Consider the following 13,977-nt stretch of genomic DNA (forward strand, 5'->3'; position numbering starts at 1 on the left):
AACCTGGCCTGGGACACTGCCAGGGATCCAGGGGCAGCCCCAGCTGCTCTGGGAATTCCAGCCCAGCCAGGAATTCCCAATTCCCAATCTCCCACCCATCCCTGCCCCCTGGCAGTGGGAGCCATTCCCTGGCTCCTGTCCCTCCATCCCTTGTCCCCAGTCCCTCTCCAGCTCTCCTGGAGCCCTTCAGGCCCTGCCAGGGGCTCTGAGCTCTGCCTGGATCCTTCCCTTCTCCAGGGGAACATTCCCGGGGCTCTGAGCTCTGCCTGGATCCTTCCCTTCTCCAGGGGAACATTCCCGGGGCTCTGAGCTCTGCCTGGATCCTTCCCTTCTCCAGGGGAACATTCCCGGGGCTCTGAGCTCTGCCTGGATCCTTCCCTTCTCCAGGGGAACATTCCCGGGGCTCTGAGCTCTGCCTGGATCCTTCCCTTTTCCAGGGGAACATTCCCGGGGCTCTGAGCTCTGCCTGGATCCTTCCCTTCTCCAGGGGAACATTCCCGGGGCTCTGAGCTCTGCCTGGATCCTTCCCTTCTCCAGGGGAACATTCCCGGGGCTCTGAGCTCTGCCTGGATCCTTCCCTTCTCCAGGGGAACATTCCCGGGGCTCTGAGCTCTGCCTGGATCCCTCTTTTCTCCCGGTGAGCATCCCCCGCTCTCTCTCCCAGCCCGTCCCCAGCGCCCCGCGCATCTCCAGGCTCTCCCCCCGGCAGGAGCCGCTCCGGGGCCGGGCTCGGGGCTTCTGCCGCCCCAGCCCCGCCCCGGGGCCGCCCGCCGCCCCCTCCCCAGCGCGCTCCGCCCCGGCGGCGGCTCCGCTGCGCCCGGAGAGCGCCCGGCGGCGGCGGAGCGGCGGAGCGGCGGCGGGAGCCATGGCCGCGGTGCGTGCGGGGCCGGGGGCGGCGGGGCCGGGGCCGGGGCGCTCACACCACCTTGACGCTTTGTCCCCGGGCAGGTGACGAGGGGCACCGCGACGCGCCGCAGCCGCCTGAAGCGCTCGGACGGCAGCACCACCTCCACCAGCTTCATCCTGCGGCAGGTCAGCGCCGGGGCCGGGCTCGGGGGGCTCCGGGGGGCTCGGGGGGCTCCGTCCCGCCGCCGCTCGGGACCCCCGTGCGCTGCGCCGCGCTGCCCGGGGGATGCTCGGGGGATGCTCGGGGGATGCTCGGGGGATGCTCCGGGGATGCTCCGGGGATGCTCCGGGGATGCTCGGGGAATGCTCCGGGGATGCTCGGGGGATGCTCCGGGGATGCTCCGGGGATGCTCCGGGGATGCTCCGGGGATGCTCCGGGGATGCTCCGGCTCCGCTGGAGTTGCGAGCGCCGCGGAGTTCGGGGCTGCGAGCGGCCCCACAGCCCGGCCGCGGCCGCGGTGCATTCGGATAAACGCACGGATCGTCCTCGCCTTGCCTCCCGGCGGGGATTGAGCCGCTGGGCACTCCCTCCTTATTGCCCGGGACACCGGGAGATGCGCTTGGCGTCGGGAGTGGAAGCTGAGGTTTTAGTCATCTCCTGACTTTAGGATTTCTAGGGGGGAAATGGTTTTAAGTGTGTCACGAGCATCGGCATCCGAGGTTGGTGCTGCTCAGGGCTGGTTGCACGGCAGCCCCGTGCACCGCAGGAGCACTGGTAGCCATCAGCGTGGAAGCTCCTGCTCACATTCCCTTTTTCCTTCCCTGCCATCCCTTTCCTTCCTGCTCCCCTTTTCCACCCTTGTTCCCAGTCTCCCTGCCTGCCAGCTGTCCCTCGCTCAGACACACACTGACATCCTGAGTCCCCTGAAGCATCACCCTCAGCTAAAACTGGCTGTTTGCAGTAAATATTATCCATTTCATCCCCAACTACAGCATGTGCAGCACTCCCCAGAGCCTGAACCTGCATCCCAAATTGCTCAGGGGAAGTGGAGCTGGGCCCTTGGTGGATCCAGGACCCAGCGTGCTGTGCTCAGGACACGGAGCTTGCTCTGCCCCAGAAGGAGATTGAAATCACCCAGGCACGTTTCATTTGTCCTGGTGGCACCTCCTTGTCACGGCCCCAGCCCGGAGCAGCCGTGCCAGGCTGGCAGTGCCCGTTTTCTGACGTTCAGGGTGATCATCCGTGGAGACTGGAGTTGAGACAAGGATAAATGAGCAGAAAGGCAGTTTTGGGTTATGCTGGAGCTGTGGCAGCTGAGGAGATGCTGCCGTGGGTGCTCCTGGGAGATGTCCTGGAGCAGCTCTCAGCCTGGCAGGGGAGCTGCTTCCAGAGGTGGATTTGTGCTAGGTGGGAATTCAGGGTTGGTGGTTTGGGTACAGGGTCCTTGGCATCACCTACAACACCTGGTGTCCAAGGGAGCATGACATGACCTGGAATTTTGGAAGCCAGGCCTCTCTCTCTCTGGTTTTGGGGGACTCATTTCCCTCCTGAGCCCCCTGGGGTGTTGCACTTCTGATTAGGAAGAGGAAAATCAGGGGATGGGATGTTTTTCCTGCCCTTTACCCTCCCACAGGGAAGTTTTCCCTCATAACAATCAGGCTCTGCAAGCAGAAGTGGAACAGAAAGTCCCACCAGCAGGGATCAGCCCCAGGTAGCTCTGTGGTGCTTGTAGGTCTGCTTGAAAAACAAATAGGAATTCTGTCACTCAGACTTGTAATCCGTGTCCCAAAGGAGTTAAAATCTTTTGTAGATCTTGTATACGTGAAAAACTGAGCACCAGCTTCTTGCCCAAGCCCACAATACCTATGGAAATTATATCCTTGGTTTCCTTCTGTGCCAGGAGGGACGCAGCTCCCTGGGATTTGAACTCATTACTCGACTTTTCATTATGTTGCATTTAATTTCTGGTTTCGATCCATTGCTCAATCTAATTTAGGAAGGGAATAACGTTTGGAGGAGCTTTTGGATTTGCATTTTTTATTTTTTTTTGTCCACACCATGCGGTGGGAAGCAGAGAGGGGCTGTGGGGTGTGTGTCCACAAGGACAGAGCTCCCAGCTCCAGCCTCTGCTGGGGGAGATGCTGCACTGGAGGGCACAGGTGGAGTCCTGTCCTCCCAGGATCACCCAGGGGGGTGCTGGAAATCAGTGGGATGATGTTTAAACACCCCCAAAGGGAGTGGGATCGCTGCTGTCCTGGAGTGACTCCTGATGCAGGAGATTCCCAGCCCCAAATCCGGGGCACAGCCAAGGCTGGGAGCAAAGCTGGCACTGAAGGGGTCAAGTGTGGCCTTTGAGCAAGGAGTGGGTGCACAAAACTGTTCCTCTGACGTGGCAGGTGCTGCTCAATTAGAGCCAAGAACCCCCTGAAGGGACAGGAGTCAATTATTAGACACTAATTAGGGCAGCTGGAAGCGTGTGCTTGTGATTCCACACACCGCTGGCATCAGAACTCCTCCTTGTGTTTTCTGGGGGTTCTGTGTTCCCAGCCCTTGTGACACAGGATCTGGCGTTTTCCCTTGGAATTCTGGCAGGATGGATTTATTCCCTGCAATTTCTGATGAGATTTATTTCACTGACAAAAGCTGTGACCTGTGCAGGGCAACAGCAAGCACCCAGAGGTTGTGTCAGAGCATCCACCACTTCTCAGGATGCTGGGGTGGAAGTGCAGCTTCCCTTTCTCCTCCTCATTTTTCTCCCTCTCCTCCTCCTCCTTTTACTCCTTCTCCTCCTCTCCAGGTATCTCCCAGGGGAATATTTACACATTTTGCTTTTTATTGACCCAACTGCAGCCCTTGTGCAGGTGAGATTGAGACACCTCCTCAGGCAGGGTTTCCCTTTGGAATGTTCTCCCTCAAACCTCAGGGTCAGGAGGGGCTGAGGGAGCTGGGAAGGGGCTGGAGAATCCCTGAGGGAGCTGGGAAGGGAATGGAGAATCCCTGAGGGAGCTGGGAAGGGAATGGAGAATCCCTGAGGGAGCTGGGAAGGGAATGGAGAATCCCTGAGGGAGCTGGGAAGGGAATGGAGAATCCCTGAGGGAGCTGGGAAGGGAATGGAGAATTCCTGAGGGAGCTGGGAAGGGAATGGAGAATTCCTGAGGGAGCTGGGAAGGGAATGGAGAATCCCTGAGGGAGCTGGGAAGGGGCTCAGCCTGGAGCCAAGGAGGATCCCCAGGGATCTTTTCCCTCTCTGGAATTCCCTGCCAGGGGGATTTGGGATCATCCCAGGGAATGGGACAGGAGCAGAGGGAACGGCCTCAGGCTGGCCCAGGGGAGCTCAGGGTGGATTTTGGGGAAATTCCTTCATGGAAAGGGGCTCAGGAGGAACCCCCATCCCTGCAGGGATTTAAAGCCCTGTGGATGTGGCACTTGGGGACAGGGGTCAGTGGTGGCCTTGGCAGAGCTGAGGATGGTCGGACTCGATGATTTCAGAAGATTTTTTGGTACCAGCAGGGCCTTGGAATAAAATCTCCTTGAAACATTCATAGGAATCAGTGGAAATCCTTCCCACTTTGTGCCAGAGACTCCAAGTGAAGCCACTGAGTGTCCCTGAGCTGCCCAAGGACATTTAACTTCACACACAACTATATTTAGACGTGCAGTTTATTTCTGGAAGATTTTTTGCTGCTTCTTTAGAGATAGTTGAGGTTAAAGCAAATTTTCTTTTGAGACTTAGTTACACCTGGTGCTGCATCTCTGGCAGCACTTGTGCTTCACCTTTTTAAATGCAATTTTTCCTGTGTAATATTGAGAGGAAGAGAGGAGCAGCCTTTTGTGTTATCAGAGCAGCTCTCAGGCTGTAACAGCACCTCAAAGGCTGAGGACATTGTGACAAAATAATTTAGAATCTTTAAAAAAAAGAGTTTTGTGGCCTTGTCTCCACAGGGCTCTGCTCGTCAGTGACCGTTTCTTGATGAACTTTTCAAGGTGCATTGGAATTCTTTCCAGAATTCTGCATTTTTTTGTCTCAAAATCCTTTCCCTCAGAGCATCCCCTGGGGACTCTGGTCCCCTCCTGGAAGCTGCTGGGAGCAGGGTCCATTCCAGTGGGAACCTGCAGTGATCCAGGCATTCCCCAAAATCCAGCGCTGATTAAATGGATAAAAATCGTGTCTGCAGAGGAGCAGAGCAGAGGTTCAGCAATTTAGCTCAGGATGAGCTCAATCCTGCCATGAGTCATTAATTTCTAAAATACAGCTTACTGTCATGGAATGTGATTATTCCTTAGGCTGGGCTCTTCTGTTCCTCTGTGCAGCACTGGGGAGCAGTTTAAGCATTTGACAGGTGAATAAAAGGCTGAGCCCTCTCTGCCCAGAGCAGCAGCCCTGGCAGGGCTGTGCCTCATCCCTGCTGAGCTCAGCCAGCTCTCAGGTCATGCCACTTGATGAAAAAACAGTGGATTTAGTTTGTAAAAGTCAAGATTTGACTTTGTAAATCCAAATGTTTAGGTCGAATCAAGGAGGGGAATTAAGGGTAAAAGTGAAATGAATGTTCCCAGGGTGTCTTGCTTGACTTTCCCTCAGGTTTGGGGTTTTCTCCTGCATTCAGCTCCACAGAGTTTACAAAAGCTTTCCAAAAGGGCCTTGCAGCTTTGGGGGAAAGCAGTGTTTTCTGCTTGGAAATGGAATCCTGGCGTGGTTTGGGTTGGGAGGGAATTAAATCCCATCCCATTCCGGCTCCCTGCCGTGGCAGGGACACCTGCCACTGTGCCAGGGCGCTGCCAGCCCTGCCCAGCCTGGCCTGGGACACTGGATCCTGTTGGGTTGGGGCCAGTTCCAGGTGATGGTTTGCTCCTGCAGGGCTGCACTGGGACAATCCATGGCAGGAATTCCCTGTGGAGGACCGGGGAGCTTCCATGGAATCATCCCCTGGCAGCTGGACAGGAACCATCCCACCGAGGGGCAGGGCTGGGATTTTGGAATGGCCGCAGTGCCCTCGGTGAGGAAATCCTGGGAAAATGAGGAGTCCAGCCCCGCTGCCCTACAGCTTCCCGTGTGGAAGGTGCTCACCAGGTGAGCCCAAGGGTTCCAGGACATGCAGAGGACATCCCTCCATCAGCTCCTGATGGTCAGAGCCTTGGTGGGACCTTCTCCAGGGTTTCCTGGAAGGAAATGGATGGATTTGGAGCGTGTCCTTTGTAGGGCTGGGCCAGGCCAGGGGCACGATGGATTTAGGGAAAGGCTCTTCCCCCAGAGGCTGCTGGCACTGCCCAGGCTGCCCTGGGCACATTCCCAAGTGTTCCAGGAGCATTTGGACACCAGGGATGCCCAGGGTGGGAATTTGGGGTGTCTGGGGCTGGATCCATGATCCAGGGCTCCCTTCCCATCAGGATATTCTGTGACTCCATGAACCTTCACAAGGATGAAATAAGAGGAAACTAAATGGATTTTCCTTTTTTCTTTTAATTATTAAGCAAGGAGCAGAAAAATTGGCTTCTCTCCTCAGTTCTGTCATCACCAGAGCCGGCAGCCTTCTGCACATTCCCGTTTTTCCCTGGAATGCTGCGGGCCTGGGAATCTCCAGGGCACGATGAGGCTTTAATGAACATTTCTTCCCGTTCTAATTGAATCCCCAATTAAGCTCTCCCTCAGTTCTGTTAGGAGGCCACGCTGTGAGAGCCATGTTGGCAGGCAAGTCCCGAGGGCGGCCGCGTGTTTCCCGGGAAAATCCCCCCAGATGTTGAGTTTTGGCTGGATTTGGAGCTCCACAACCTCTGGGCAGCTCCAGGGGTGATGTTCACGCTGAGGTGCCACCATGGTCCATCTCCCATGGATTGGGAGTGATGTCCATGCTGAGGTGCCACCATGGTGCATCTCCAACAGGATTGGGGTTGATGCCCACCGTGGTGCATCTCCCATGGATTAGGGGTGATGTCCACGCTGAGGTGCCACTGTGGTGCATCTGCCATGGATTGGGGTTGATGCCCACCGTGGTGCATCTCCCATGAATTAGGGGTGATGCCCACGCTGAGGTGCCACCGTAGGGTATCTCCAACAGGACTGGGGGTGATGCCCACACTGAGGTGCCACCATGGTCCATCTCCCATGGATTGGGAGTGAAGTCCACACTGAGGTGCCACCATGGTGCATCTCCCATGGATTGGGGGTGATGCCCACGCTGAGGTGCCACCATGGTGCATCTCCCATGGATTGGGGGTGATGCCCACCATGGTGCATCTTCAACAGGATTGGGGGTGATGCCCACTGTGGTGCATCTCCCATGGGATTGGGGTGATGTCCACGCTGAGGTGCCACCATGGTCCATCTCCCATGGACTGAGGGTGATGTCCATGCTGAGGTGCCACCGTGGTGCATCTCCCATGGATTGGGGGTGATGCCCACCGTGGTGCATCTCCCATAGATTGGGGGTGATGTCCACGCTGAGGTGCAACCATGGTGCATCTCCCATGGATTGGGGGTGATGCCCACCGTGGTGCATCTCCCATGGATTGGGGGTGATGCCCACCGTGGTGCATCTCCAACAGGATTGGGGTTGATGCCCACCGTGGTGCATCTCCCATGGATTGGGGGTGATGCCCACCGTGGTGCATCTCCAACAGGATTGGGGGTGATGCCCACCGTGGTGCATCTCCAACAGGATTGGGGGTGATGCCCACACTGAGGTGCCGCCGTGGTGCATCTCCCATGGATTGGGGTTGATGCCCACCGTGGTGCATCTCCCATGGATTGGGGCACCATCCGTGTGCCCAGCACAGCGGGGCTGGAGCACGCCAGCAGCTCTGGGACTTCTCGGGAGGCAGAGGAATTAACGGGACGTTAACGGGATTTTAACGGGACGGTTCCATGGGTTTGGAGCCGTTGGGATTGGACCTTCCCAAAGGTCGGCTCCTGCTCCCCGCGGACGCTGACCGGCTTCTGTCTCCATGGCAACAAGGCTGGGCTTTGGGCAGAGCCCAAATTCACCCAGGAAAAGTCAGATATTAATAGAGAGCGACGTCGGGATGGAGGCAGAAATAGGATTTGGCTGCTCCTCAGCCCAAATTTGGGGGATCTGGGAGGGATCCGTGTGCCTGGACCGGCTGTGGGTGTTTGTTTACGTGTCTCTGTGCAGCGTGACCTATAAAATTAATTCTCTTCAGCCATGTTATCCCAGCCAGGCAGCAGAATGGGAGCAGGATGGCAATGGGCGAGGTTCCAGAGGTGGGACAGGAAATATAGAGGCTAAAACTGTCAAATATAAATATAAAGTGATATCATTTCTATTTATATAATAGAAATATCAAAACATATTTATATAACATATATATAAGTGTAAATGTTATAAACGTATTTATATAAAATATATATAAGTGTAAATGTAAATATATATATATAGGGTATGAATGCACAATGCTCTTGCTCCCCTTCAATATTTAATAAGCACTAACTAAAAAAAACCACAATATAAATATAAATATAAATATAAATATAAATATAAATATAAATATATCAATATATAAACGTATAAATATTAGTGTGAATATGAATATATATGTTGTGAAGGCATATATATAAACATATAAATATATATAAAATATGTAAGTGTAAATGTAAATACACATATAAATATATGTATAAATATAAATATATGTAGGGTACTAATGCATGATGCTCTTGATTTCCCCCTTCACTATTTAATCAGAAAGAATTAAAAAATACCCTTACAAACACATAAATATATATCTTTAAAAGGTTATAAAAATATTTTGGTAATGACTGATGGATACCTTGACACCTGAGACAATTTAGAGAGCGGGAATAAGAACATTTCTTTCCTCTGCTGTTTTAATTTTTGGCTGCTGCTAATGAGGTCTCCAGATAAAAAGGGATTGGGAGCAGCAAGGCCTTGCTGCCTTTCCCTCTCCTAAAAATGGGAATTTTTCCTAAAGGACAGGGAGAGAGGCTGGAGATCCCTCCTGGCCCATTCTCTGCCCTGGTACAAACCCTGTGCGGTTTTGGGAATCTTTCACACCTCAGCCCTGCTGTGGGAGGTGCTGCTCCCTCCGAGCTGTTGGGAATTTTGGTGGCAGCATTGCCGTGGTCCCTGAGTGTCCCCGAGTGTCCCCGAGTGTCCCCACCCCAAGCCCTGTGTCTGCAGAGGGACCCTGGGCTGGCGTTTGGTGAGATTTGGGCTGGAGGGTGTGAAGGTCCAGAAGGTTCTGGGGAAAACCCAGCCTGGTAGTTCCCACTGAACAATGGACCCTCAGCATTCCCTGGCCCTGACACTCCCAGGACGAGCAGCGTGCTTCAGGGAAATCCTTTTCTTGTCCCAAATAAGAGATTTAACATCCTTAAGTGAAAGTCTCTTGAATCCTGACAGTTTGCAGCGCTCGGCCCTGGGCTGTGACATCTTCTCCTGCCAGGAATAAGCTGTAAGCTCCCCTTGGCTTTCCTTGGATCCCGTTTTTCCTGAGGTTTGTGTGGTTTCAGTGCTTACCAGGCACTCTTTTCCCAGCTCACATCCTGCATTTTCCCATTTATCCCTGTGACAGCAGGAGCTGCCCCCATGTCTCCACATCTCCGCAGCTTCCTGCACTTAATGCACTTTGATATCCCTGCAAAAATCAGAGATCCCCAGCCAGGCAGGGCAGTCAAATAATTCCAGGCTGAATTTTGCAAAAACCTTTTGAAAGCACTCCTTTGGAATTCAAGGTGATCCTTTTATTAGGATAATTATTGGGATTTGCTGGCTGACCTGAAGCAGCAGCAGCCAGCTGGATTTAAGCAGGAGAATCCCGACCATATCCTGGAGGAAAATCCCTGTTCTGCTCCTCACTAGTGACTCCAGTAAACCTTGACAACTACAGAGTTACGTAGAGGAAGGAGGATTACGGGAGGATTTTCCAGCCAAATTCCATTGGTGATTTGGATTTGCATTCTGCTTGCCCAGGTTCTTGTGGTGAGTTACATCCTCCACTTTTACCTCAGGGGCTTAGGGAACCTTCTCTTGGGGGATTGGGGACAACACTTGGCACGTAAACGTTCACTCCTGTTTTTGTGAAGTGTTTTTGGAGCCTTTTATTCCAAATTCCCTCCCTACTTCAAAGTTCACAAGTGGAATTTTGGTGCCGGGAATTCCTCGGGGTGTTTGTTCCTTGGGTGATCTCTTCTGAGCAATGGGAACTGATTTGCCCATTAGGAGACATTTCATAACCTGGTGAGTTGTTTTTTTTTCTTCCTCTCTTTTATTCATTGAAGAGGGATAAAAACACCCTCAGCACTTGGCATTTCTTGGGCCTTCATGCCCAGTCGAGGTTAATGGGCAGGGGTGATGAAACCTCAGCCAGGCATTCATCTTCCAGGAGCCTGCTGGCAATTAGGGCTGAAATATTCTCCTGCTGCTTTGGCTTGGAGCATCTTGGGCCAGCAGGAGCAGCTTCTCCTCCCTCTCCCTGCTCCCCACACTCGGGGTTGGGGGAGAAAGGATCCATCCCGTGGGACAACAACTCTGCTGTGGACAAAGGAATGTGTGACCTGGGGGTGGCAGAGGGGACAGCTGGTGCTGCTGGGCTGGGGGGAGGAGAGGGATTCCAGGAATTCCAAATGGAACCCACGTCCTTGGAGGAGAAGGTGGCGTGGGGGACGCACAGAAGCGAGGAATGAGCTGGGAGGGTGGGGAAGAGGAGATGGGAGAGGCAGGGAAGGATCCCTGTGGGATGAGTTATGGAATTGATAAGGTTGGAAAAGACCTTTAGGACCATCAAGTCCAACATCAAGCAGCAGCACCACTGTGGTCACCACTGAGCCGTGTCCCCAGGTGCCACCTCCAGGGACGGGGACCTCACACTGCCCTGGGGAGCCCATTCCAGTCCCATTCCAGTCCCATTCCAGTCCCATTCCTGTCCCATTCCTGTCCCATTCCAGTGCTCTACAGCCCTGTCCATGAAAGAACTGATCCTGACATTTACCCTAAACCTCCCCCAGCACAACCTGGGGCTGTTTCCTCCCCTGCAGCTCATGGCCCTGCCCCTCTTCCATCTTCCTTCTCCTCCAAAAGCTGCCTCTGGCCTTGCCTTGCCTGTCTCCTTTTCACCAGTGCCTCTTTCCTCTGCACTGAATTTCAGCAGCTGCCTCATTACCCATTTTTGTACCAGACAAAAAGAGTGGGAAGAAGGGAAATCCCAAATTTTTACTACAGTAACTAGTTAAATTCGGATAAGGACAGCATGTGGGATTCTTGTTGTTGTTTATTTCTGTTTTTTTCCTGGGAATGTTGTTACTCTCTTTTATTTCCCATTGCGTGTGTCACAGCTTGTGTTTGTCCCTTAGAGGTGACAGTGTTGGGACACTCCCTAAAAACTGAGAGCTGCCCAGTGGACAGGGTGTCACATCAGCCAAGTATGGGAACAGACTGAGGGATAAAAGAAAAGAGCTCCCCAAAACCTGACAAAAACCAGGGCCAGGGAAAAAAGTGAGAGGAAGGAGAAAAGGAGGGGGAAAAAAGACCAAGCAAGGGGAGGTGGAATCTGTCTCTGGTTTGTGTGCAGAGAGCCTGAGAGCACAAAATGTGGGTAGTGGCCCTAAAGAGCGGGTGACTCTCATAACTCATCTTCTGGCACTTCAGTCCCCCATTCTTTGGTGTTCTGGAAGGAAAATGTTCCCTTTTCCTTCAGGGAGCAGTTGGATGTGTCCTAGGCACACTCACTGGGGCCGGAGCAGCTTCCTCTGCTTTCATCCCTTTTTTTACCCCTTTCTCTTTTCTTTCTTGTTGTGGTTTGACACGGAAAAATTCTTTTTCCGTGTCAAACCACGACATTTCTGCTTTGGTCCTTTTCCTTTTTTTTCTTTTCCTTTTTTTTCCTTTCCTTTTTTTCCCCTTTTCCCCCCTTTTCCCCCTTTTCCCCCCTTTTTTCCCCTTTCCCCCTCCTTTTTCCCCTTTTTTCCCCTTTTCCCCCCTTTTTCCCCCTTTTCCCCCTTTTCCCCCCTTTTCCCCCCTTTCCCCCCTTTTTCCCCCCTTTTCCCCCTTTTCCCCCCTTTCCCCCTTTTTCCCCCCATTTCCCCCATTTCCCCCATTTTCCCCTTTTTTCCCCTTTTTCCCCCTTTTTTCCCCCTTTTCCTTTTCCTTTTCTATTCCCATTTTCCTTTCCCATTCCCATTTTCCTTTCCCTTTCCCATTCCCATTTTCCTTTCCCTTTCCCATTCCCATTTCCCTTTCCCTTTCCCTTTCCCTTTGTCCCTGCAGAGTTTGGGTGAGGACTGGTACAGAAAGTGGCAGCATGGGGACAGCAGAAAAGCCACCAGGAGTCACCTGCTGCCTCCTGCCACACGATGCCCTCTCCATGGACACTCTGCATGTCCAACCTCTGCCCCTCTCCTTTTTCCAAGGGATTTTTCCAGGGATGTCGTTTGTAGGGTTTCCTCAAGGCACTGAGATTGTCTCCAGCACGTGGTCCCTGTTCTCTCAGGGGCCAAACCTCCACAAAGGAAATTTCCTTGGCTCCAAAACCTCACCAAAACCCACCCAGCCTGGCCTTGGGCTCTCCCAGGGCTGGGAAATGTTTTCTGGATTTATTTCATCCACTCAATTCTGCTCCAAACCATCCACAAGTGGGGGAGCAGCTCTCGTGATAAATCTCCTGATATTTTAAACTTCTCCATGACCCTGGCTCCTCTCTGTGCTCAGTGATTTAAGAGGTTTTTGTGGGTTCCTGCAACTCGTGCTGAGAAACAACTGAGAACCTCCCACATCCTCTCACCTTTCCCAGTTCCTGGCACCCCAAGTCCACCTGCAAACCCTTTCCCTTCCTTTTTTCACAGGTGCCCCAGGTTCCTGTGCTGGGTAAAGGAGAGGTTCCCACTTGCAGGCAGGAAAAGCAGAGTTGGGGAATCACAAGCCGCTGTAATTTATGCAGGAGCAGTGTGGGGGAAATTGCAGCCCACTCCTGTTCCACATAAATTATGGATGTACCTCCTTGGAAATAGCTGCAGAGGGGGTTCAGGGGTTTTTTTGGCTAATGAATCATGCCCTGAATTTCTACAGTACCTACATTGACTCAAATGTCTCCTTGTGGCCCCACCTTTCTTTTTACATCATCTCTAAACTTTGGCTGAACTCGCAGCTCCGGATGCTTCTTTATTTTCCTCACGACAGACCCATTCCTTGAAGAATTCTGGAGAATTTTCCCTTTCTTTGAAGAATTCTGAAGAATTTCCCCCTTTGGAAAAGGGGCTCCTAAATTTGCTCCCAGAGCCTTCCCCACGGGGGAGTTTCCATCTTGTGCTTTGGAGATCTCTGAAGAGATCCCTCAGCTGCTTCTGAAGGATCTGTGGGAATAAATGAGTGTTTAGGAAGGTGCAATCTGCTCTTGTGTGCAGATATCCATGAATTTAGAACCTCTGGAGCTGTGGCCTTCAAACCAAGGTCCTGGGCAACACGAAACCTTTGGAACTGAGCAGGGAAATAAAGGAAGATATTCCTGAAGGAAGTGAAGGATGCTGCTGCTCACCCTGTATTTGGGGGTGTAAAATATAGATATAATATTGAGATTTGGGGGTATAAATATAGATATAATATCGATATTTCTGCAAGCTGAGGGGGGATTTAGAGGAATGCCATGTGCAGCCCTGGGAATTGTCCATGAGGAATGTCTGGGCTGGGATCTGAGCTCCCCCACTGCAGCAGGGGGAACATCCAGCAGCAAGGAGCTGCTGGGGAAGGGCTCTGGGGAGGGTGGGGAAGGTGAAGAGAAGTTGTTTGGAACAGGAGGAGATGGAACAGCTTTGGACCTAAAATCAGCCTGCTCCAAGGATACAGAACGTTGTGGAAAGGAGGAGTGGAAGTGTGATTTTCATGATAATGCAGGAGCGGGTGGAGCAGCGTAGGCACCAGGGAGAGGGGTGGAATGAGGAGATGGAGGGGGGAGAGGAGGCTCGGTGCTCAGGGAGGGGGTGGGAAAATGGAAATCAAATCCCAGTCCTGGAAAACCGCTTGGATTTCGCCAGGGATGCAGCAGGCAGAATTTCGGGATGCTAAAGAGAGACACAAGGAATATTTTATTGTCTTGTGCAAGGAGCCTGCCTGGGCTATATTTAACTGCTCTCGTGTGTGCTCTCATGAGGAATCCGTGCACTTTCC

General features: G+C 52.8%; 1 protein-coding gene across 2 annotated transcripts in view; it reads left to right on the top strand.

Moving 5' to 3' along the window:
• Nucleotides 1-738: 738 nt before the first annotated feature.
• CACNB4 (calcium voltage-gated channel auxiliary subunit beta 4) overlaps nucleotides 739-13,977 on the top strand; it is an 81,463-nt gene continuing 68,224 nt past the window's right edge. For both annotated transcript variants that reach the window (XM_085584076.1, XM_085584081.1), the window contains exons 1-2: nucleotides 739-874; nucleotides 949-1,032. In XM_085584076.1, the coding sequence (XP_085440202.1) occupies nucleotides 866-874; nucleotides 949-1,032 (93 nt within the window). In that variant the 5' untranslated portion in view covers nucleotides 739-865. The remainder of the gene's footprint in view (nucleotides 875-948; nucleotides 1,033-13,977) is intronic.

Source organism: Lonchura striata, chromosome 7 (genome assembly GCF_050655825.1).
Source record: "Lonchura striata isolate lonStrDom1 chromosome 7, ASM5065582v1, whole genome shotgun sequence".
NCBI lineage: Eukaryota > Metazoa > Chordata > Aves > Passeriformes > Estrildidae > Lonchura > Lonchura striata.